At 40.8% G+C, this 24,889-nt stretch overlaps 3 protein-coding genes across 3 annotated transcripts in view; 1 reads left to right on the forward strand and 2 right to left on the reverse strand.

Moving 5' to 3' along the window:
- The window catches only part of LOC311002560 (cadherin-related family member 1a), a 98,004-nt gene extending 84,035 nt beyond the window's left edge, over window positions 1–13,969 (forward strand). The window contains exons 7-23 of the mRNA XM_083993960.1: window positions 1,173–1,450; window positions 1,903–1,998; window positions 2,378–2,523; window positions 2,604–2,654; window positions 3,001–3,090; window positions 3,245–3,331; window positions 4,508–4,624; window positions 5,807–5,950; window positions 6,046–6,124; window positions 6,219–6,319; window positions 6,418–6,624; window positions 7,048–7,200; window positions 7,774–7,938; window positions 8,566–8,633; window positions 10,109–10,337; window positions 11,227–11,481; window positions 12,578–13,969. Coding sequence (XP_083850086.1) covers window positions 1,390–1,450; window positions 1,903–1,998; window positions 2,378–2,523; window positions 2,604–2,654; window positions 3,001–3,090; window positions 3,245–3,331; window positions 4,508–4,624; window positions 5,807–5,950; window positions 6,046–6,124; window positions 6,219–6,319; window positions 6,418–6,624; window positions 7,048–7,200; window positions 7,774–7,938; window positions 8,566–8,633; window positions 10,109–10,337; window positions 11,227–11,481; window positions 12,578–13,120 — 2,592 coding nt within the window. The 5' untranslated portion in view covers window positions 1,173–1,389 and the 3' untranslated portion in view covers window positions 13,121–13,969. The remainder of the gene's footprint in view (window positions 1–1,172; window positions 1,451–1,902; window positions 1,999–2,377; window positions 2,524–2,603; window positions 2,655–3,000; window positions 3,091–3,244; window positions 3,332–4,507; window positions 4,625–5,806; window positions 5,951–6,045; window positions 6,125–6,218; window positions 6,320–6,417; window positions 6,625–7,047; window positions 7,201–7,773; window positions 7,939–8,565; window positions 8,634–10,108; window positions 10,338–11,226; window positions 11,482–12,577) is intronic.
- Window positions 13,970–15,879: 1,910 nt separating this feature from the next.
- Window positions 15,880–18,011, reverse strand: LOC311002605 (leucine-rich repeat, immunoglobulin-like domain and transmembrane domain-containing protein 2; the record flags this gene model as incomplete). Its single annotated transcript, XM_083994017.1, has 3 exons — window positions 15,880–16,667; window positions 16,881–17,662; window positions 17,899–18,011. 3 exons carry the CDS (start codon window positions 18,009–18,011, stop codon window positions 15,880–15,882), a joined length of 1,683 nt encoding a protein of 560 aa, XP_083850143.1.
- A 1,809-nt stretch (window positions 18,012–19,820) lies between these two features.
- On the reverse strand, window positions 19,821–22,507 carry lrit1b (leucine-rich repeat, immunoglobulin-like and transmembrane domains 1b; the record flags this gene model as incomplete). Its single annotated transcript, XM_083993876.1, has 4 exons — window positions 19,821–20,884; window positions 21,006–21,311; window positions 21,560–22,020; window positions 22,386–22,507. 4 exons carry the CDS (start codon window positions 22,505–22,507, stop codon window positions 19,821–19,823), a joined length of 1,953 nt encoding a protein of 650 aa, XP_083850002.1.
- Window positions 22,508–24,889: the final 2,382 nt, after the last annotated feature.

The raw sequence follows: 24,889 nt of genomic DNA on the forward strand, positions 1-24,889 counted from the left end.
TTTATCAGTGGTGGAAAAAACAATAATTCAGCCATTTTAAAATACAGCGTTAAAAAGTTGCCTAATTATAATTTAGTCATATTAATCCAATAACTAAACATCATAGCATTAAGTAACCTCTTTACTGTACTCCAGTATTAACAATTTTGGATTCTTTCATTTATTTTAGTGAACAGCAGATTTTTATTGGCCGCCAGGCAGTGAGGTGTGAGCGTGTCACTGATCGTCAGACTCTATTTTTATACCTGTGAATACAAGGAGAGCACAAGTTTGCACCTCAGAGTGAGTAAGTCAGTCAAGTGAACCAATCACGTTCAAATGTGCACTCACATGATGACACCTAGTTAAAGGTGCAAAACTTCCTCAAGGGTAAAGTGGAAATTGTGTTGAAAAATAAAAACTATGACGTTACATGTGTTTGACTGTCATCAGACATGTTGAAGGCTGCCAGATCAAAAAACGTCACACTCGGTCTTTCACTATTTCTCTTTTTATAATCAGATCAGCTGTTTTATTTTTGGGCTGCCATCTCAAACTGAGCTCAGCTTTTTGGTTTTTCAGGGGCTTAATCTGTCAAGAGATTCACACCATAAGGACGTACAGTTTGTGCTTAGTGGCTCACACTGTATGCAACATGATGACACTGAACTGAAAACATAAAGTGGTCTTAGACGTGGTTTTAAACTCAAACAACGCAGCCTGTGGGAGCTGTGTCATGTGTCTCGAGGTGAAGTGATTCACAGGTCACTGGGTCTCACGGGGGAAAGTGGACCGCAAAGACCAAAAGAAAGCCTCTTGGCTTGTAGGTGCATCAGAGATCCACAAGTACAGCTCAGGCTTGTGTTGGTCAGCAAGCTGCCAACGAGAGCAGGGAGCTTAGGCCAGTGGGACTCACAACATGTGACGACTGATTTTTCTGAAACCCTCAGAAACAGCCCAATGTGTCTCTGCAAATAAACAAAGAAAAAAAGGGTGATAAATTTGAGCTTGACGCCTGATTTCAAACACCTAAACAAGCATAGTAAGCCACAAAGTCTCTTGATTTCACAGTAGGACTCATGGCTGCAGTGCCTCATGTGTACATTGTCACACGAGCAGAGGTGTGATGATCACACCACACTGTGTGAAACCTGAACTCTCTTCTTCCGCCAACGTGTAGTTTTCTCTTCCAGGAGAGAGATGGGGAGTGAGAGCAGCCTGGTGGAAGGAGATGGAAAGGAGTCTGCGGAGGGATGGGGATGCGTCACTGGATTAGTGCCTGAGAATCTTGTCCCAGCCTCTTCCTCCTGAGCTGCTGAGACGCCTCCAGAAAGGGCACGACACTCGCTGCTCGCTTTCCCTCCACTAAGCCTTCCACATGAGCCAGCCAAGCCTTACCTCCCCTCCAGGATGAAGAAAGAAAAGAAAACGCATGCTTTACTGTTTCTCCTTCTGCTTCACTTCACCTTGGGTAGGCTTTTTTTTTTCTCCACCCTCTTCTTCTTTTTCCCGTCTCTGTCTGTGGTTAAGACTTCTTGCCTTGCTCTTATCTGGTTAATCCCCTAACTCACTGGGGGTTATGTACATCTTAGCATAGCCTACAGTACAGTCGTCTCACTGCTTGTGCTTCATGTTTAGATGTGTGGTCATGTGTTTGTATGTATTTTGATGGTAGAAACTTAAATCCAAATATGTTGATAACCTTGTCCATCCTCCTCCTCATCCTCCTCCTTGCTGTCGGTTCCTGCCCTTTGTAGCAAGTGAGTGCAACAGTTACAACTTTAACTACATAAACATTGCCCTTAGAACAAAACATAGATACCCCTATGTGGCCTGTGTGATATTTGTGCAATATTATGTCTCTATTGTCACTATTTCATCATTTAAATGAAATAACTTGGAGCGTTTCTTTTTGCATTAAAGGACAATCAGACTATGCTCCATACTTTTATGATAATGGACCCAGCAGTACCAATGGGAATATGGCCTTGTTCAGCATCTCTGAGGATACACCAGTTGGTAAGTCTCACATGCGAGTCTGATGAGGAAGTTTAACAGTTAATGCTCTGGGAAAATTCATTGTGAGATGATGTTTAGTGTCATTAAAAGGTGTTTTCTGTCACTGCTATGAGGCTCTGCTATGAGGCTCCAGCTAATCACTGTAATACCTTTTGGATTGTGACGTATGTCAAGACTTACGGGAAGAAAAACAAATGGGCGGTGGTTCATCCGACCCGATTTGTCGCATGTGTTGTTTACACTGAATAAAAAATGAAGAGAAATGTGACAAAGGCATCAGCACCTTTTGCTGAATGATTTCAGTGGATGCAGAAATGTCATCTTTTGGCTGCACTGACACTATTGTTACTATTGTCTGTGCTTTGTTCCCCCCACACAGATACACAGATATACATCCTAAATGGCACAGACCCCGAGGGGGACCCGGTGCGATATGGTCTGACTTTTGAAAAGGGCTCCAAAGAATATTTTAGGGTGGACTCCAAATCTGGAAACGTGACTCTTATTCAGGAGCTCGACAGAGAGGTGAGCCTTTTTGAAGAGACTCTTGTTTTGAAAATCTGTCACCGCTGCGGCTCAGAGTGACATTTACCTTTTCTTTGTAGAAACAAGGTGAAATCTCAGTGCTGGTGAGCATCACAGATGGTCGGAACAAAGTGAGTGTGACACATTTTTATTCATACTGAACCTCCAGTCGCTTTTATTGTGGCTTGAACGCTGCATTGTAATTCTGAACTGAAACAAAATATGACGATCTGTGGAAGTAGATATATGAAAAATAGATAGAATAGAAGATCTGCTCCTTGAAAGTATGTGCTGTGACAGAATGAAAACAAAGAGCATGTGATGTACGATGGCAACACGCATAGAAAATATATAGTGTTTGAATAAACAGGCTGATCTTTTTCTGATCACTTTAATTTTATCACTCCTCTTTTTTAATTGTGGGTGTAGCTCTTTCTATTTGCGGTTGTGCTGATGTGTTTTTGTTGTTGTTCTCAGGTTGTTGAGACAGTGCGAGTGTTTGTCACAGACGCCAACGATGAGCCACCTGAATTTCAAAACCTGCCTTTCATCATTGATATCCCTGAGGTGCAGTATATCACACAGAAACACCTTATATAATATATCTGATACAATGACTGCTTTGCTCTAAGTCTGACAATTGAACAAAGAAAGAAATACATATTGATAATAGAAAATAAACTGAGATTTAGGTTGATGAAGTTTCTTGTCTCTTATACAGGACACTACTCCAGGAAGTAGCATCTACAGAGTCCAAGCAGTGGATAAGGATATGGGCTCCGGAGGCAGCGTCTCATATTATCTACAGGTAAATTTAAAGCTTCATTTTTATGCAGACGATGCGCCACTGTGACCCTGGTATGTCTGAAGTGAAATCGAGGGCTGGATGAAAACTTTTTCTTTGAAACTGAATAAAAACAAGCGTCTGTCTTGTTTTTCCAAGGCTGCCACTAACTCTTTAGAAAGACAGTGGATTTAATGTTGAATTTTAAGCACTAAACCCTGGTCATTTTTCTAACTATAAATGTATATTTTGAGGCATGGCCACATGTCTTTGGTTCAACATTGTAACATAATCAGGACGCAGTATTTTCCATCATCTAGAGGCAAAGGAAATGTCCGTCATACTTTTGTTTGTTTGTTTGTTTTAAACTACTACATCTATATTTACTCTGGCATTAAGCCAGAAAAAAAGCTCTCTCTCCAAAATGCAGCAGCTTTTATAGCAACACGTGCGCAGAAAAGTGACCTAAAGTAATCTCGGCTAAAACTGTTGGAGCTATTTTTGCCTGTATGCACATGACTTGCAGTTAAATTCAGACTTTTACTAATCACATATAGAGCTGTGAACAGCTTGGCTACAGCCTACACCTCTGGACTTGAAGTCTGCCAACAACTTGATCTCCTCACTTGACAAAACCTGATTTAACAGCATGACCAAGCTTTTTTTCTTCACAGTTTTAATTTTCATCTTTTCAATATTCGACACTTAACTTCTAATTCATCCTCCTTTATTGTTAGATTCCGGTTCTACTTTGTAATCAATTTAAAAAAAAAAGATGATTACAACTCCATCAGTATTATCCTCATTGTGACACTGCTAACTGGCTTGGTGTGGCCCCAGCATGGAGAGGCTGAGTCGAGTGGGCGAGGTGACATCATAGGAGCTGTGCTGCCATGTGGAGGGAGGCAAAGGGGATTCGGGTGATGGGACAGTGTGTGTAGGGGAAAGATTAATCTCATACCAGAGAGCAGTCTGGAAATGGTGTTACTTTAGTGGATTAAATTTCAATTACATTTGAGCAAGGCATTGACGGCTTAATAAGGGCTTAGGTTTGGCCCACACCAACAGCTGACAGCGCAGTAGTTGTTACTGTCCATGTGTTCAAAAACCACAAATGATTAGAAACTTCTTTGAAATTAGCCTGGTTGCTTCACTTCAAGTAAGACTAAAAACCTGTGTCTTCTTATTCTGTCCTCTCAGGCCTCCCCATACGCCAAGTTCACCATCGATGGCCACAGCGGGATCCTCAGAGTGAAACCAGGCGAGACTCTGGACTACGAGACCACGCCAACACATTTCGTGACAGTTGTTGCAAAGGTGAGAGGTCTCCGTTTAACACGCGTTCACCCTGTGAGCAAGTACAGTAAGCAAACAGGTTTCACATTCATCCATGTTGTGCTATTGTATAGTTCAAAAGTGTAAAATTCAAAATAAATGTTTTTGCCATTTGTTGCGTTACTTTTCTGTGCTAACTTGATGCCAAAAGCTAAACTGCTACATTATTAAAATCTTTCCTAAGAGATTACTACATTTTTATGAATGACCCGAATGACCCTTCCTTTAGAGCACTGCATTTAGTCTGGTGGTCGTCCAATCAAAATCACTGGAGCTTTTTTAATAGTGTGTGAAATCTTGTTCTACACATGAAACAAAGCAAAACAAGTGTCCTGACATTGTTGCTCCCAGTTGAACGTCCCTGAAACGAACCTCGGCTCTGTGTAGATGTGATGTAGTCACTGAAATGCCTGTCTTTAATGACACTTAGAAGATTTTAATTTTTTTTATTTAATAATTTGCATTCAGTCACTTTAACTCACCAGTAGTTTAAATGAGAGAAGACATGTTTGTGTTATATGAACACAAAGAAAGGTCTCTGCAACTTTCTCACTTACTTTAGTTTGATAACATCATTAACAGAGCAACGCAAACAGAATTACAATTTCTTACGTTTTCAACTGTATTTTGAATTTAAGGATGAAAAGGTTTACATCCCATCATACAAACAGCCAGACCTCCAACCGACATCCTTGATAAAATCTTGTCAAACCATGCCCAATTTTGAAAATGCAAGGAAGAGTATTGCCAATATTTGATGTGATTTAGTCCTGTTTTGTGACGCTGTTTGGCTTTTTAACAGAAACTAAACTTGCTGGTAACACTTTATAATAAGTAGCCTACACACTATTAAGCAGTAGTTAAGCATTAAATACTGAATTCATCATTTATAACACATGAATACTCATTAGTATGTAGTTTATAAAGGCAGTTAAAAATGTTTAACACATCATTGATAAGTACTAACTATTTATAAACTACATACTAATGAGTATTCATGCGTTATAAATGAAGAATTGAGTATTTATTAATGCTTAACTAATGCTTAATAGTGTGTACATATTATAAAGTGTTACCAATCTTTGTTATTAAATCATAAATTGCTTTGGTTGGAAGTGTCATATAAATCTAAAGATAGTTTATCAAATGTTTTTTTCCCCTCAGGATGGAGGAGGAAAGTACAAGGGGAAGCATCAGGTGTTGAGCTCCACAGCCATGATAACAGTGAACGTACTCGACGCCCAGGACATGCCTCCGTCCTTCGTGGGAACCCCTTACTTCGGCTACGTCTACGAAGTCTCTGTTCCTGTGAGTCTGACTCTCTACACAGCAGTGACGTTGATCAGGATCATCTCTGATTTTGTTAACATAAGGTGTCCTTTTTTTTCTTTTTTTTCTTCCAGGGTTCTGAAATATTCACTGTTTACGCAAAAGATGGAGATCAGGGCACTCCTAACCCGATTCAGTATACCATACTGAATGGTAAGAAACACAGATCGAGAGATGAATTCCAGTTTGAGCTGTCTTGTGTACTTACAGTAGTCTGTTGTTTATCACCTCCGTCTTCACCTTTCAGGTAGTGATGGCGTCTTTGATATAAATAGCACCAGTGGATGCATCACCCTGACAACCTATCCAACTCTGCTGAGAAATGAATTATATGAAATCAGAGTCAAGGTGATGTTTACTTCTCAGGAATCGCAACATCATCATCATCATCATCATCTCATTTTATTTTCTAACATTAATTTTTTTTTTTATCAATTCAACCCCAGGCAGCTGAGGTGGGACCAAATGATGATCAGCAGGGGGACTTCGACATCACCGTGGTGACAGTCCGGGTGGTGGACCTTAACAACCATCCTCCCACGTTTTACGGAGAAAATGGACCCCAGAGCAAGTTTGAGGTCACGATGTACGAGCATCCACCTGCAGGAGAGATCCTCCGGGGCTTTAAGATCACCGTCAATGACTCCGATCAGGTAGCTTTATCCCCAAATATCACTACACCACCTTAAATGTACAGGTATGTGCTCACACCTGACCTTAGTTTTGACAGATGTTGGTTTTGTTCCGCTGCAGACAGGTGCACTAATACCTCTGGCTACGAAGCTGCATAAATATCTGCCCAATAGCTTTAAAGTATGAGTATTATGCAACACCATTAAAAAAAAACATTCATAAAATCTGCTCATTAATTCAAGATGAAAATGTTTCTCACGATGCCATCATGTTTATTCTCTCCCTCCTCACTCAGTGACTCATGCAACATGATCTGCCATTAATATCTTCAGTTTTCACCTTCTTTAAAAAAAAAGAAAAAGAAATCCAGCCAGGTTCTCTGAAGTCATCTTTGAGTGTTGAGTCAAACCTTCCTCCTCTCTGCTGTTTGTTTTTCCGTGCAGGGAGCGAACGCTAAATTTAAACTGAGACTTGTGGGGCCGAGCCGAGTGCTGCGAGTCGTTCCCCAGACGGTTCTCAATGAGGCACAGGTGACCATCATCGTGGAGGACACATCTGGCATCGACTATGAAAAGGGACCAACCCTGTCTTTTAAGGTTAGACAGTGGAAATTGATATTTAATCTAACTAATTGTTATTTTCACCTTCTCTATGTATCTTTGGTAACTTTATTTTCACATAGAAACCACAATCACCGACATTTTCTTCTTTTACCAACAACTCAAAAGGTTGTTAGAAGTTTTATGCAAATCTGGTTCAGACATCTCTGGTCTTTGTGGCGTTTGATTGATTTATTAATAATAAGGCTTTAGAATAAAAAACTAAATTGTTCTCATTTAGAAATGAGACAGAAATAAATGTATAGCAGACATACACAATTTCAGTGATTTAAATATAGATTCTCATATCTACATCATATACTGTGAAGCATGAACTTTGAGGACCCCTTAACTTCTCATGGAGCACATTTGTCCAATACTCAAAAAAACAATTGACATTGATATAACTCTCATTTATATATTAGCAAATGTTAACAAACCTATTAATTTCTCCTGTAAATAACTGTTAATTCACTTTTATTTCTCGACAGCAACACCATATTTTTGATAAGTAACAGTTTCTCAAAAATGAGCTTTAACCACACTTTATATTTCTGTGTGTGTGTGCAGCTGCTGGCAGTGGAGATCGACACACCTGAGCGCTTCAGTGCCACAGCCGACATAGTCATCAACCTGCTGGACACCAACGACAACGTCCCCAAATTCACATCTGAGTATTACATCGCCAGGGTCCCTGAGAACTCCCCTGGAGGCTCCAGTGTTGCTGCTGTAACGGTGAGTCAATCATGATTAAACTCTGCTCTGCTCCGACCAAAGTGATTATATAATCCATCAATCCTCCAATAAATGGATATTACTCAGTGCAAGTTGTTTAGGTGAAAGCAAGGTTGTTGCCAGACAGAAAAAAAAAACTCTGAGGTCCCTGGCTTTGTTTTTGTTGCTACTCATTATAAAACCCCAGCCTGCATGTCACACCCTGGCATGTGCTGTGTGTTATACCTCGGGGTGGAGTATTATTAATAGACATATTGGCACATTTGTCTCATCCTTTCTGTTCCACTGTAGCTAGCTACATATCCTGCAGCCAGGCAATATGTCCAAGCGACGCAGTGTGGAATAAAAAGCTTAATTTTGTCCCAAGGTTAATCACGCTGACCTGCGCCTCCATCCCCACTCCCCACAGGAAGAGACTTATAGCCTGTCCCACCCACTCTATATGAGCTTAAGACCCTACTGTAGCTGCTCATCCTCAATCAACTCCAGTTCAAAAACTGATCACTGTCACTCACCTTATACTGTATGCGTAACTACACCAACTGCTCAGATTGAGAAATATCCTTGTGTGCATTTGTCTTTGTTGTGTGAGCTCTAAGTATTCAGCTTCTAATCTCTGTCCTCCAGGCAAATGATCCAGATTCGGGGCCTTGGGGTGAAGTCAAATACACGATTTATGGATCAGGATCAGATTTGTGAGTACAAACCTGTCACCCCTGCCAGTTTAGGTTCGCTCTGATCAGATACTTAACTCTTGTGGTCCCGCAAAAACACATTCAATGGGGTAAAAAGTTTGTGTTGTTTTGATGGTGCGACACCAGGCTGCTCAGCGTTTCAGGGTGATGTTTGGTAAACTGAGTCAACAGGCCACTAGTCCTGATTCATCCTTGTCTCTTTGATGGGAGAGGTGAGCAGGAAACCAGTTTGATTGCCCCCTCTGCTGCACAAACAGCCCGCTCTAAAATGGCTGCAAGATGCTGGCTAATCTCCTAATTGGATTGGAGGGTTAAAAATAGACAGCCTGGCCCGTCTCACATAGGGAGAGCCAATTAACATGCAATGTGACAGCTGGAGCTACAGAAACGGCAGCTTTGAAAAGCAAGGCAGCGTGCAGTGAAGGAAAAGTGCGAATTTATGCTAGTATGCAGGCAGCGACCTGACTTAATTGTGCGAAAGTTATCAGTTTCAGGGCAACTTGTGAATTTTCACAGTGGAAAAGAAGACAGAGAAGACGACTGAGTAAAATGGCAGGAAGCCCAATGTTGAAGTAGAAAGTAGTCTGAAAGCACAGACCTACACCAGATGCTGTGTAACTCTTCAAAATTTGTTATTTCAGCCGCTCTCTCTCTGTGAAACACAAACATTCATGATGTATTTGAAGTTGTTCTGAAGAGAGAAGGATTTGTTTGTTTAAAAATGATGAATATGGTGCAGCCTATCACACATCAGGGTGTGGATCATCGTGTGTTGTTGTCTGTCACAGAAATTCACAGGGAGGTCCGAAAAAATTCTCAGATTTTACACACACAAGTCTGGTTATTAAAAGTAAAAAATGTGTAATATCAAACACCAAAGTTAAAACACTTCAAATCCGAATAGAGATTAATATTTTCTCTCCTAAATCTAGTGGCAATGGAGAGAAACTTTTGGAAAATGACTTACATGGAAAGAGTGTAAAATAAAATAAAATATTACTGTATTTTATCTCATAATGACAAATTCAGGACATTCCAAGAAATAGTGAAAATCAGCCTGAAATATAAAGTTGGTTTGACAAAATTGGAGCTACCCAGAAAATGTAATAAAACTGAAGGTAAAAAACAAACAAACACATGACTTTAAAATATACTATGTAAAATATAACACAGTTGGCAAAGATAACTAAGATGTAACTGATCCACAGCAGGAAAAAACACATGTTACTGCAGCAAAAAGAGACAGGAAACATGAAAAAGAAAAATCACATGCTGTGATAAAGGACAGCCGTGTGCCTCTTAGAGTGAACTGTGGAGTGGGTGAGTCATTTAGAGATTCACAGGACGCGATGTGATGTAGTGTAAATATCACCTGTGCTGTGAATGAGGAGAAACACTCAGCTCAGTGTTTGACACAGAATGGACGACTGTGGTCGTGACTCACTCACACACACACATGCCATCTCGACCTGCAGGTTCGCCATCCACCCGTCATCCGGCGTCATCTCCACGCAGCCGTGGACCAGCCTGGACGCAGAGGTCAGGTCCAAGTACAACTTCTACGTCAAGGCCCAGGATTCGGAGGGGAAGTACAGCTTGGCCGAAGTCTTCGTCACCGTCCTCGACATGAACGACCACTCTCCAGAGTTTGACGAGGAACTCCTGGAGAAAACCATGATCATTGGTACACCTGTCAGAGTGGAGGTAAATACCACATCATTAATCATCATTTTAAATAATGAATATTAAAAAAAAATATATGAAAAATTTATTTTATTTTTCATGTTTGAAATAATCCAACTAACAAGTGAGCTGGTTTTATATCTAAAGCCTAGCTTATGCAGTCCTGAGCTGTTAAAAGAGAGTCATAACTGTTGAACTGGGTGAAACCTTCCTTTATTACAACATCACAGTAGTTTAATTTGATTGAATTTGATCCACTACAATTCTGATGCTATGAAAACTCACTTAAATTTCAAATGTTTATTGATCCACAGCTGAAAATAGTCTCCAAAAAATAATAATTGAATATCTTTAATTTTAAAACTACAGGGCCGAGCTGTTTCAAAGCAGTACTACACGCAATTAAAAACTTAACTACAGAGAATTGGACATGTGTCTGACAGAAACACAAAGGTTAAGTGTCAGAAAGTAAAGAAATATGAACTTGCATATTAGTTGTTTTTACTGTTTTTGTCTTTTCCTGGGAATCATTCACTGTAAGACTGTAGAATAAAAACAGCCTTAAATTTTAACCTAGAATCATCCACAGTGAAATTATTGAGCTGATTCTAGTGTACGATAAATTAAATAAAATAAAAAATATTGATAGCAGAGATACACAATTTCAATTTACATTCATATCTATATCATATATTGTGAAATGCACCTTTGATATTCAGATATGTAAAGAAAATGTAATTACCTCACTAAGAAATAAAAACCGAGCTTCATTTGTCATAATCTCATCAAATCTAACACACTTAAGTGGGTTTAATAAACAGCAAATATTAGGCTTTTGATTGATACAATGATTTAATATTGTCCAGTCTGCATGTTATAGGAATGAAAGATATTCTGCTTCTTTCTCCAGGCAGTAGATGATGATGCAGAGTCTCCAAACAACGTCATCGAGTACTCCATCATGACAGCTGATCCTGACAACGCCTTCGACATCAACTCCAACACAGGGGAGATCGAGCTGAAGCCGTACATCAAGTCCATGGAGATTGTGCAGAACATCACCAAGCAGAAGGACTGCAAGTGGTCTCTGGTGGTCCAGGCCCGGGACAGGGGCTCTCCGTCCTTCAGCACAACAGCCGTGGTCAACATCGACATCACCGAAGCGGTAAGAGCTGCTCTGACTCGCAGCATGCTTTGCAGCGCTTTCTACTTCAAGCCTGAGCTATAGATTCACGCAGTTTTATACATGAATGAATGACCTTGTTGTCATTGCTGTACAGCTGCTATTTCAGCATCCTTTACATTTCATTTACCTCCTACTCTCATTAACATTACCACATAGTTTTTTGATGCTTCATGTTTTCACTGTGTTTTCATTCTCTTGGTCTCCATGATCACTCAGTGTCTTTGGTTTTTGTTTCTGTGTTGTGAATCGTGCTTTTCAGGTCAAAGCTCGAATTGTTACATACTTCATGGGCCTCAGCAAGCGTCCGCTGACTGTTTTTGGAATTTGTCTCAGCATTGTCTTGTCCCTCATTTTGCTAACAATATGCATATCCACAATCCTGTACTGTAACGCGGTGAAAAAGTCACGAATCAACCCCGAGAGTAATTACATTAAAGTGATCCGCAGAGCCAAGTGAGAAACAACTGATACCTGTACCTCTGTTCATTCATAAGCTTCAAAAACATATCTATTTTTTTACTGGTTTTTATTGTCTGTAAAAGAGTACTGGAGCACGATATGACAATAAGATATTTTTTCTTTTCTATATTCCTTATTTTTTGTTTGTTTTGTTCTTTTTTAATTGGAAATTGATATCTCTCATAACATAGTATGGGGTTTTACACAACCAAAGTCCCATTTTTCACTATTTAAAATACACAAAATGCACTTCATTTCTCCATTTTGGTCTCATGAAATGTCATCATTCTTCTTCAGCCCTCATCAGGCACATGCCAAAGAGAAATCCTAATGCACCGCACTGCCAGACGCATTCCCAACAACTAGTGTCGTGCTGTAGTTCTTAGCATTTGCGTCAGTAGCTGTGCACTGTAGGACAGAGGATGACAGGTGAGTGTGAGTGGAGAGTGTGTTCAGAGTGTTGTGTTCGTAGGTAATCATGTTGTCTGGGGCTCCTCTGTCAGTGCTTTGCTCATCCATCTCTCATGCTTTGCATGCTTCAGACAAATGTTACGTTAACGCTTGGATCCAGTCCCCTGGACTTGATTTAAACTATTTTATTTGTGCTCTTTTACAGACTCCTCTCAAGGGGCCTATGGCGGCCTTTTTATTGAAAAGTAGGGACAATCCTATGAGAGCTCTAGGCATGGTCACTGTTATCATTAGTATGTTAGTAGGGGTGACTGCTTTGATCTCTACGGCTATGTACATGCGCAACTCAAAGTCCAACAGGATCATGCCGACACGTCGCATCATTAAGAAGCGACCCAGGGACCAGCAGCCCTGGAACCTCAAGATGCCCAACGTGAAGTTCAACAACCCCGCGGACAAGTTCATCATCAGCGACCCAGAGAGAGGCTCGCAGCGGACCACAGGCAGCCCCCGACAGAAGCCTCCACCCCCCAGCGCTCCCTCTCTTCCCCCTCCGCCTCCATCCAGCATGCGGCCGAGCGAGAGGCCCCGGGCCGTCCCGACAATATCTGGTGCTCTGGCCTCCAAGGGCTCGAAGAAAGCAAAGAGTTGTCGTCGCAAGGAGGCAAATATAAGCTCTGCTTTAGTGTCTGAGCTTAAGATGAAGCTGGAGCAGAAGATCAATGAGAGCAACAAAGGTTATTATTAACACAAACATCCTGTTTTAGGTTGTCCAGTCCCGTCTTTGACGACTCTATTGCACTTAGCTCATCTACTGTCGGAGAGGTCTCACCTGGACGCATGATGATCTGGTGGTGGGGTGGGCCTACCTTTAGATTATCGATGGGTAAATGATCCAGTGGTAAAACAGGAAGGTCTACAGATATTTATGTCTTAATGTGAGATATTTAAGAAGCAGATTTCACTGCATCCTCAGCTGACCTGGCTTAGGCGAAGAGAGGAGAGGAGAGAGCTGGAGTCTGTCGGTGGTGTGGTAGACAATTCACCATACTGCCATCTTGAGGAGGATTACATGATCTTAACAGTAAGAAGCAGCCACTGTATATTGCCCAGGGAGAGGATTACAAAGACTTACTGTGTATACATAAGTTGCATAACTTCCTGAAAAGCATCATATTTGTTATTCTGTGGTGTTTCCAACACAATTAGGATTTCACTCAATAAATCCTAACAAATGAAAAAATGAAAAAACTTAAAACACACATTTCTTTTGCTCACTGGAGCAGAAAGACACAGTCAGCAAAACACCACTGCTTATTATAAAGTGCTAAAGGACCTGTGTGTTGATATTTTTACTGTGTTACATCAGCCGCTTGAAAGCTGAGAAGTTGCTCTTTTGTATGATTACAATGTGCCACTGTAGGTTTTCACAGTAACACAAGCTGAGTTGCTTTTATTTATTTGACTGTGCGAGTCTAGAAAAATGCTTTTATATAAATTGACCATGGGTCCAATTTAATTGTACAGTGCTGTATTATTTTCATTATTTTGAATACACATACTGTATATGACAGGATACACACATTTCCCACTTGCATCTTGCAGCACTTAATGAAACCATCTAACTCCACTAGTGGGATATTGTTGGTAAAAAAAATAAATAAAAAGTAGTCATATGCTTGAGATTTTCAAGCTCAGATTGCTCTGTAAATAACTTGCTCAGACATTTTCTTTATAGATGTACATGTTTAAATGTAGAATCTGTGTTGAACATTTAGGGTCCACACGCAGTTACTTTCCATGTTACTCTCCAATGCCTTCAAATGTAGGCACGTACAATTTAATCGCTGTAATAAATATCTTGTCTCTGACTATATCTTAACTTATACCCATCTTAAATAAGTTGGGATAAACTATATATCTTGACTGTAAATTTTTCTTGCCTGGTCCTGTAAAGTAACATATTTGTACCGTCTTTGTACCGTCTTGATTTTGAATAAATATTTGAAAATAAATAAGTCCATGTTTTATTTTGTCCACAGGCAAAAACATGTTAATAGGTTAAATTATGTTTTTAAACATTTAACTGGTGTATATCAGCATTTTTGTCCGATTATCTGTATAAAAATAGAAAAACAAAAGGCATGTCAGTGTGGCAGATTGGACAAAACTAGATAACTCTGTTATCTACCACAAACAGCAACATGTAGGATTGTAAATGCAGGACTTTTTTCTCTGTCTATGCAAATGAGTATTTTATTAGTTGTATTGGTGCACTGCTTTAATTATATTATTATATGTGTAGAAAAAAATCTTTATACCTTTATTATATTTTTTCACATAATCATACATGGCAAAACTTGACATATATTTTTTTATTGGTATAAAATTTACCTTGTGGGGGAAAGTGACTAAACATATTCGTAATGACTAAACTAGCACATGCTCTCGTTGCCTGTGCAACTGATGTACCGACACTGTGAGCCTGGAGCTGTCATTAAATGGAAATATCATGTCCTGCTGACTAGGATTCAGATAGAAAATCACTTTAATCTTCTTACGAGTGTATGTATAAATGCACGGGAATACACCGCTTATGTAACAAATCCTCTGAGTGATTGTGCTAAAAAATCACAGTATGTCTCAGCATTCGTCTTTGAATTCCATTTAATCCACATGAAACATCATACCGTTCCGTTACAGACAAAATCTGGAGCCTGTAAAAGAAAAACAATAACAAAAAGCTCATTTCATTAAAAAATAAATGTGCTGGAGCACAAACCCACACACAATCCAGTTTAGTTTAGTTTTGTGACGTAAACAATAAAGAAATACATACAAGTGTTGATTATTTACATTTCTTTTTTTTTTAATTTTGAAGAACTTATCAAAACATTAAGAAAAAAGTGACTTGAGCATACATATGAAACCTTCAAGCACAAAAGTACATTCACATAAACAATAGCAAACTCTCCCTATAATGAGGAAGAAAGGCATCTCCATTTTGAGCTGATAGCTTAAAATTTATATTTACAGGGTGACTATCTACTCAATATACTGCATTCTCCTTTGTGCCTGTTTTGTATCGTCATTAAATTCAAATCACAGAGCTACAGCATTCAGTTTTCTAAAAAATGAATTGAATAAATGAAAAGCAAAATGGATTACGCTTTTTCCAGAGTCAAATATTCTTCTGAAAAAAAACTTCATTGTCGATCGTAACTGGTAATGACATGTGTCCTTTTTGCTCAAATTTTGCACAATTTGAGACACATTTAAAGATTTCAACAATAAAATGGTAAATATTTTTCTTGTGTTGCAAAAACCATAACAGATTCACATTCATTCAGATGGTGAGAAGGATTAAAGTGCTTTTTGAGGGCTGTTTTTTTGGGTGGGGTTGATTGCTGGATGGTTCTTTTTCAGAAAATCTGATGCATAGCTCTGTGACTTAAATGCAACCCTAAGACATGAGAGGGCTTTACATTCATGTACATTTCTTTGAGTCTAATAAAGATGAGCTGCACCTCCTCCTTTGGACTTGTCCTCAGACTTCCGCCTCTTTTTTGGCTTTTCCTCCGGTTCCTTGCACAGGCCTTCTTCGCTGGTGGCCTGCAGGCTGTCGAAGGTGCCCTGCCTCTCCGTCCCTTGCAGGCTATCTCTCTGCAGCCGGTGCTTCTTCCACAGATCCACGCAGCGATCCACACAGCTGAACCTGGCCTCGGTGGTGCAGGCGTACATGCCGGCCGGCACCGCCAGTACCATGGCCAACACGATGACTATAATATGGATGAGTCTCTCTCTTTGCTCCAACTCACTGATGTCACTTCCCGTCATGAACACGATGCACTGGCCTTCCCTGGGAGGATGGTTCTTCAGAGTCACACACACCTCGTACTTGGTGACGGGCAGCAGGTCGCCGACCGAATAGCTGTTGATGCCGGGACCGATGTAGATTGTGCCCTTTTTTGGTGAATCGTATTTGCCAAAGTGGATGGTGAACCAGGTCTCTGCAGGGTTGTCCGTCGCTGCGTACCACTCAAGGGTGATGCCATAAACTGTCTGCTTGGCGATTCGGATGTCAATGTAAGCATTTTCATCTGATGACAACATGGGGACAGGTGGAGGAAGCGGGGCAGAGGAGTTGGAGGAGCTGATGTCCACCATGATGCCAACAGAGGAGTTGCCAACGATGTTGGTGGCCATGCAGGTGTAGAGACCTCGGTCGGCCAGGTTAAGAGAAGGAATGAGCAGCTGGGAGGAGACAGTCTCTGAGTCTATATGAGTCTCTTTAGCTGCAAGAATAAAACATAGCATCAGTGTAGACTGCATTTAATCCAGAGGCTTGTTTACATCTGACACAGACAACCTTTAAGATGGCATTGTTTCCACATTGTTTTCACATGAAGCAGATGCAACTAAAAGGTTCAAGATATACCTCACTAAGTGATCCTGCAGTAGGTTTACAACAATTTAATGGATGGTAGTAATAAATAAAAAAATCTTACCGGCAAATCCTCTTATAATCTTCAGACTGTACATCCACTGAATGGTCGGGTCCGGCCTGGCCTTGACTAAGCATGTGAGTGTTGCGTTTGCGCCGAGAGGTAAAGTGATATTAGTCTGTGGGGCAGAAGCCAGTGGCTGCATGCATGTTTTTAACTGGATCTCATGGAAAAACTTGTCTGCTTTGGAGACGGGGCCCGAACACGTCAAATAAGAGTTCATCAGGATGATGGGAGGGCTGACTGTCCTGATGAATTCAACAAAGTCTTTGAGGCGACAGTCACAAAACCAGGGGTTGTCGTGGAGCGCCAAAACTACATTAGACACCACTCCTTCTTTCCCCCATGCTTTCTCTGCTGTTTGGTAAAGAGGCCAATTCATGAAGACATCTTTGGATATGACGTTAAGATGATTGGAGGATAAGTCTAAGTAGGTTAGGGCAGGTAAGTGTCTCAGGGCGTGTTCAGGTAGGACATCGAGTCGATTGTGCTTCAGGTCCAAAATCTTGAGTTTTGGAGTGTCCTGAAAGGCTGTCCATGGGATTGAAGTCAGCATGTTCCCTTGTAGCCTCAGCTCCGTCAATCTGGCGAGCCCCTCCAGGCTTTTGATGTTCATCAGGGTGATCTCGTTGAAATTTAGCCAGAGGAACTCCAAGGGACTAACTTTGGAGAAAGATCCTTGCGGTAGCTCAGTCAGGTGGCATTTTTCAATTCGGATTTTAGTGAAATCATTTGGGATATCTTCAGGGACTTGTACCATGGAGGTTTCCATACATAGTAAAGACCTAGAATGGTAATACAGGATACTTTTAGACGAGAAAAGCTAACAGCAAGACTGCTATATTTCCAATTCACTGCTAATTTTAAAGCCACATTTCTTCAAGTTTATGGATAGTGTTTTTAGATTTTAAAACAATTTGGCCACCAGTTTACATTTAAGACAAAAGTCACACCCAAAAAGGGGTTAGGGCTAAAACATGAGCTACTTTTAAAAGTTTGTCTGGTTTCAGCGGTAGCTTACCTTCCCAAGTTATCATCTGTGCAGGTGCAGCCAGTTAGACAAGTTGACAGTCCGGGGGCGATGAGATATGACACCAAAATAATATGTAATGTAAAGTAAGGTAAGGCGTCCATATTCCTGAAGGTGCATGTGAAATAGGCCTGTGAAGGCAAGACGAGCCCATGGGCTGCGTGGAAGAAAGCCTATTACTGTAATCTGCCTTGACGTAACACATAAGACACCAAATGACATTTGAGACACACGGAGGAGGTGTGTGCGTATATATAGCAATGGTCCACTTTGTCTACAGAAAATATTGTCTGATCTGTTCAGAAGCATTAAAAAACACTCTCCACAAATTTTGCTCAATCCAGATCATGTCAGTCTCACTGTTCTACTTTCAGGTATGACCCTGAAATGCTTTGCATCGGTCTAATTTAATTTATTTGTCCCTCACCAAAGAACAGACACTGATATTAAGTGGGCCGGAGCCTGTTGGGCTTAGCAGCAAAGGGAGGGAGGGCTGCAGAGGGACAGAGAGAGACAGATGTCTGGAGGACTGTAACCTGACCTCAATAATCTGAATACTGGTTGTCTCACAGGTTGTTTAGACTGAATCAGCAGACAAAGCAAGTGTGAAAACAGAGAACTCGGCTTCAATCTTTCACAAACAGTTTTATCCATAAGTATACAATCTAAATCTCCAAGTTATGGTAGAAATTTTAAATTAAGGTTTAGTATTTGATCATACATTGCTTATTGTTAATCTGCTTGCATTTTATATCAAATTCAGACATTTGCAATACGCTTTTGCAAATGGTATTTTCCTAGTCGAGGCAACATTGTTCCTCACCAGATGTCTGTTTTTATCTAAAAGGATAAATCGCAGCATCAACCTGAAGTTGATTTAGGTTAGTTGTTCACAGTTATCTATATGAGTTTTGATTAAATTGTAGAGAACAGCAGCTTTGTGAGGCTAAATTAGCATGCTAACATTCACAGAAAATGATATTTAGCAGGTACATCATTTACCATTTTCATGATCTTGGATTTGTACATTAGCATAGGCTACTAGTATTTGCTAAATAGCACTAAAACAAAACAAGTGGCTGAGTCGGCCAAATCATTTGATAACACTGAAGTAGTTTTGACTGAATGAAAACGGTATCCAACTGCAATGTAGAAACATTTTTAGGCCAATTTATCCAATAGTGGACATGGCAATCAGCAATGTAATTTCTGCTTCAGGAAGATGTATATGTATTTCTTTTTTTTTTTTAAGTGTTCAAAAAACAATATTATTATATACAAGAAAAAAGCGTGTACACATTTATCAATATAAAAATATTTATTTTTCATCAGTACATTCATACATACACATATATTTCAGGTCACAAATATTTACACATTATAAAATGTACTGTGTTTTAGGTTTTTTGACCCAATGGTAAAACCTGGCACATTAATATCATACTGACGTACAAAACAGACTAATAACTGCTGGTCCATCATTTCTCTAAATACTTTATGTTTTAAATAAGGATTTAAACACAACGCAGAGGTTATTGGAAAAGAAATGATGGGTTTGAGACAGTTTAGGGCAACATGTCAAGACATTTTCCTCTGCAAAACATCACCTTTAAAAGTGCATGATGAATAAAAAAAAACAACACATTTACACCACATGTAAATATTGAAACTGTCACCGTGTATATTTTCCCTTTTTTTGTTGTCCACCAAATGAATGGTAGTTTTCATTCCCACAAGGCTGTAAAATAGTTTCATACACCAAATGCTGAAAGAACCGTCAGTGTCCTCTAAAGACCCTAAAAAGAGGATCATTCAAGTCTTTTGAGTCTCTGAGCACTGCAGTTCATCTATTCACATCACAGGCCGTTAGAAAACAAAGTGCATCCTCTGGAGCTTGAGGCATACGTTTGGTTTTAGCAGAAATACTCATTGGGTGGCCCCTCAGTCCTCATTGTGGCCTCTGAGTCAACACTGGACCTCGCTGAGAGCAGCCTGTTGGATTCATCAGGGTTTAACCTGGTCAGATATTCACCCTCCATCCCTTTAGCTTTGGCTGCGGGGCCGAGGGTCTCGAACGTGACATACGAGTCCTGCATCTCCTTGGACTCCCGCCCCAGCAGCTTTTGGCAGCGTTTCTTCAGCGCCCCGCAGCACACAATCAGTGTCAGGGGGACGGCAATAACACACGCTACTGTTATCACCACTACATTAATAAGCTTCTGAGTGCCACTGGCACTGGCCGCCTCGTCTGTTGAGAAGATTACACACTGCTCCTTTTTCGGGATCAGGCCCTTGACGCAAACACAAGCAATGTACTTTGTCTTTGGCACAAGGCCGTCAATAGTGATTCGGTTCTTTCCAGCACCCACGTTGATGCGACGCATGTCTCTTTCACCAAAAACTGCATACAGGACACTGAACTCGGTGGTGTTTGTAGCTGTGGGGGCTCGCCAGTTCAGGGAGACGGTATGGTCGGTGTCACCGATCACCTTCACCGAGCGAACTATCCTTTTCTCTGGAGCTTGCTGTAAGGACGAGGCGTTGGCTACTAAGCTCAAAGCGTCCTGCTCCACATCCTGGGACCCCTGGCGGCTTGACGCCTTGCCTCCACCCTGAGAAGCACCGTCAGAGATGCTGTAACTCTCAATCTCGTACTTCCCAGTCACGCCTTTGCCGTTGAGAGGTTCAATTATGGGCTGTCCTGCCGTGGTTGTTGGTGGAGGGACATACCTGGCAATAAGCTTCTCCTGGTATGCTGCTCTTCCAATGCCACCAGGTTTTTTCCCTCTGTTTCTCTTCGAAGCACCTCCTGTCTCCTCTGAACGGATGGAATCTGTGATCACCAAGGAGATGATGGCGTCTGCAGTGCCCACAAAGTTGGTTGCTTTGCACACATATTTCCCAGAGTCACGGTAGGCGACCGCAGGCACGCTCAGGATTGACCAGATGATGCCCTCCTTTGAAATCTCTTCCTGAACTGAAAAGCGAAAAAAGCAGGAGTTAAGCAGATTGGCACAAAAAGAATAACTTTAATCTCATTGATACTTTGACTTGGACGGAAATAGATACCGTTCTAATCTAAGCATATCTGAACTCACCGGTGCCATTCATTTTCTTGCCATCAGCGCGGCTCCAGGAAAGCTCAGGGATGGGGACACCGACCGTGCCACAGCGTAGCAAGACGTTGTTGCCCAGGGAGCTCCGAACTCGAGCCACGGCCGTGTGAACCCGGGGCCCCTGGCACCTCTGCAGCTCCGCCTCGGTGAAGAGAACCCCCGACAGGCTCTCCGGATCGGCACACCTCAGCCTGGTGTCGACTAGAGCCACAGACGATGATGGGGACTTCTGAAACTGGACCAGATCGTACAGTCGGCAGTCGCACAACCATGGGTTGTCATGAAGTCCTGAAGAGGAAATAAAAATTGGTTAAAAAACACATTTCTTTTGTTTGTTTGTTTGTTTTAACTCTGACCTAAATTGACTAGGATTCTGTAATTAGTCTGACAACTTGAGATACTGCACACAATAACTAAAATTAGACTAATCCCCAACTCAGCTTTAATGCATCTGGTGTCAAAGGAGTGGCTGCCATGCAAGGCAGCTTAAAAAAAATACTTTCCAGTATCTTAATATGTAACAGCTTGAGCCTCACCGAGAATTAGTTTGGAGGAATCCGTGTCCTGCGGTGGCTTCACACTCAGCCACAATGTGAGGACTTCAGCAGGAACAGTTGTCAGACTGTTGCTGGATAAATCCAGATAGGTGATGTTCTTGATGTAGATGGTAGCTTCGACAGGGATGGTGGATATCTTGTTGTTGTGTAAATCGAGGAGCCTTAGGTTTGGCATATCAGTCAGAGACTCCCAGGGGAAGGAGGTGAGGGCGTTTCCGTCCAGCCTGAGCTCATCCAGGTTATAAAGACCCCGAAAACTGTCAACGTTCAGTGAACTGAGTGAATTGAAAGACATCCAGAGAAACTCCAGGTTGTTGAGGTAGTGGAAGTTGTTGCTAGAGATCTTTGTGATTGCCGTTTTCTCGATACGAAGCTTTGATGTGTCAGATGGGAAATTTGCAGGAACCACGGTGATTTCTGGATCATTGCAAAGCACACTCCTGCAAGAAGGAGAGGAAAACAAATATTATTGTATTATTATGTAGAATAAATAATCCATTGCACACAGTACATCAAAGGTAAGGTGTCTAAAAATACATTTAGTTGCAAACATTTTCTCCCTGTTTAACATGAAAATAATGCAGTTTTGCTTTTATGTGAAGAAAACGTGGTCTCCCATTGTTCAGTAACAAGCAAAGGAGATTAAAGAGCAACTCCAAGTTAATCCTCCACTATACAGAGTGACTGAATAGAAGAAAACTGCATTAGAAAATATATTTTCCATGGAGAAATGATGAAAGCATGCTGTGAGGATGAAACACACCAACACAAACAATGGATTTTAGTACCTGCTGCAGTTACTCACCTTGCTTTTGATCCGTCGCTTAGTTTGTGGAAGAAGCAGCTGCATTGTGCAGGACATGAACTAACCAACAGAGGAAGAAAGACTAAAGCCAAACAAAGAGCAGCAGTAAAATGTCGACTCATTTTGTCTCCCGTAGTAGGCTATGCAACTAAACTACTGTTTAGAAAAAATGAGGCGCAACTACTTGGTCTAACGGGACATCGGATGCATCGTGGTTGTTTTGTAGGCTCACAGCTCCATACTGCTCCGACTGGTCTGAATCCTGAGATAAAAAGGATAGGCAGGGATTAGCGAAGGACTTGAGTTATTTTCATTCACACGATTAGGCTATTGCTTCCTGGAAGCTGATAGGCTGCATAGTTTTCGCTTTTATTCTCAGGGAACTACTCCCCAAAAGTTGATTGGGTGGTTAATTATGGAGACAACTAAATGTAAACAGCAGCGCCTAAATACAGGTACACACAGCAGGAGGGCGCCCAGGATAGAAAGCTAAAATCTACCTGCAGGTAGAGGTAACAACAGTGCAGACTGAGTTTCCTTCCCTCCCTAATATAATTTTAAACTGTTAAGGAATAAATAGCTATGTTTTGTTTTTAATGCTGCGATTTTTTTTTAGCAATATAACATACTCCTATGTGCAATGTGTGATATACTTCCTTATGTGGCCAAATAGATTAGTCATCAAAACATCAGGCAAGTGTTTGCCATCAAGCTGCATTTTATTTTAACTCTTTTGCTGTCACAGTTTCTCAAGCTGTGCTAATTTTCTCGAAGTGTTTCATGAAATGTTGAACAGTTTTCAGTTTGTGTGACGGCTAGAACATGGCAACAAAACACCACTAGATGGCAGTGGAGAGTCACTAAGGTGCATAGTGTATCGACATAGGTCACTCACGTTGTCTGATACAAACTTCATGTCACCCTATCCAGGAGATCAGTGGGTGTACAGTTTAAATAATTCAAGATTTTCCTTTTTTAAATTCTCCCTTTAAAAAAAAAAAAAAAAGTCGATCAGAATTGCATCATAATTTGCCAAAGAAAATTAGAATAAACAATGAACTTTATTAGAGGTTATAAACACACACGCATTGATTTCTTTTTCACATTATGCACAGTTCAAGATTTATACGAGATAGGATTACTATGATCTATTGGCACAATGCTATGATTTATAGTATAGGCCTATAATGCTGCAGATATTGGTATTCTGTGTGTTTGAGTATGACACAGTTTGCAGCTGATAGACATGCTGTCAGTCCCTGAGGGTTTTTCACAGGTGAAAGGGTTTAAAGATGTGGCTGTCCGGCCAGATTTTCAAATCCTTTAATCCAGTCATCTCTCTGTCTCTCATTAATGCATCTTTGTTCTATTTCTTTCAGGAGGGTTGTCCCAGGCTTGACCAGAGAAAAACATCCAGCCCTGGCTTTCACCTCTCCCCATCTGGCCTCTGGCATGACACATTGTGGATCAAGGATGGGGAAGGAGTTGATATATTGTCTCAAGGTAAAAGATACTGGTATTGGTTGGAAAGAGAGAAATCATGGAACAATGGAACTTCTTATAACCAATGTAAAAACAAACAAAAACAAAGCAAAATAAGCTCTCTCATTGTGTATCGGTAATGTCAAAACGCCTGAAAAGCCAGGATTCATTTAATCTCTTAACACATATATTTTATCCAGATCAACATCTAGTAATAAAAGTTAAAATTGCAAAGAGACTTTGTGTCATTCACCTTTTTCTAGCTCCTCCATCTGTGGCTATGAATTGCAAATTCAACAGTGAAACCTTTGTCTCATTGCAAAACCTGCAGATTATGACGGTGTAATTAACTATTTGGCAATACACCAATTTGCAGCCACTACAAAGGTGTGAGCGGTTCAGAAACAAATATTACAGACAGAGATCCAGGCCAGTTGCAGCCATGGGTATAAAGTCCCACAGGTTTAGATTACCATCATCATCAATCCATTGCATTCATGCTTTTTTCCCCCTGCCTGGCTCTTGTTTCGTCAGACTCAGCTGCTGTAGATTAACAATAGAATTGTTTTACATTGTGAAATTGGCACTCTGCTTCTTTATGTTCCTGTGTGGGTTCACACTGCTCCTTCAGCCTCTGACAAACACTTCACAGGCGTCTTGTCGGGATTTTTAAGGCACCAGATAAACATGCCAAACGTACAAAATCCCAATGTTTCAGTTTATCTGTAAGAGAACAACATTTCTGCTGCCACATTTGAGCCCCATGAGTCAAGAGTAGCAGATGCACTGCTAAGCGTTGACGTTGCAACACTTTTTTTTCTGAAAGTGAGGAAGTCTGTAACTGGATGGGACGCCGAGCTTTTAGACAGGACAATATGGGCAGTTTGAGAAAAGGGTATTATAAGTCCATTGGGACACATCATTACTTCATAGTTAATGAGTTTGTGGTAATCTGCGCACAGATTAGTGGTGCAATCAGACTCTGCCCAAATGTTACATTTTAAAAGCTCCAGGCTGCTGCG

The sequence above is a fragment of the Trachurus trachurus genome (assembly GCF_905171665.1).
Source record: "Trachurus trachurus genome assembly, chromosome: 19".
NCBI lineage: Eukaryota > Metazoa > Chordata > Actinopteri > Carangiformes > Carangidae > Trachurus > Trachurus trachurus.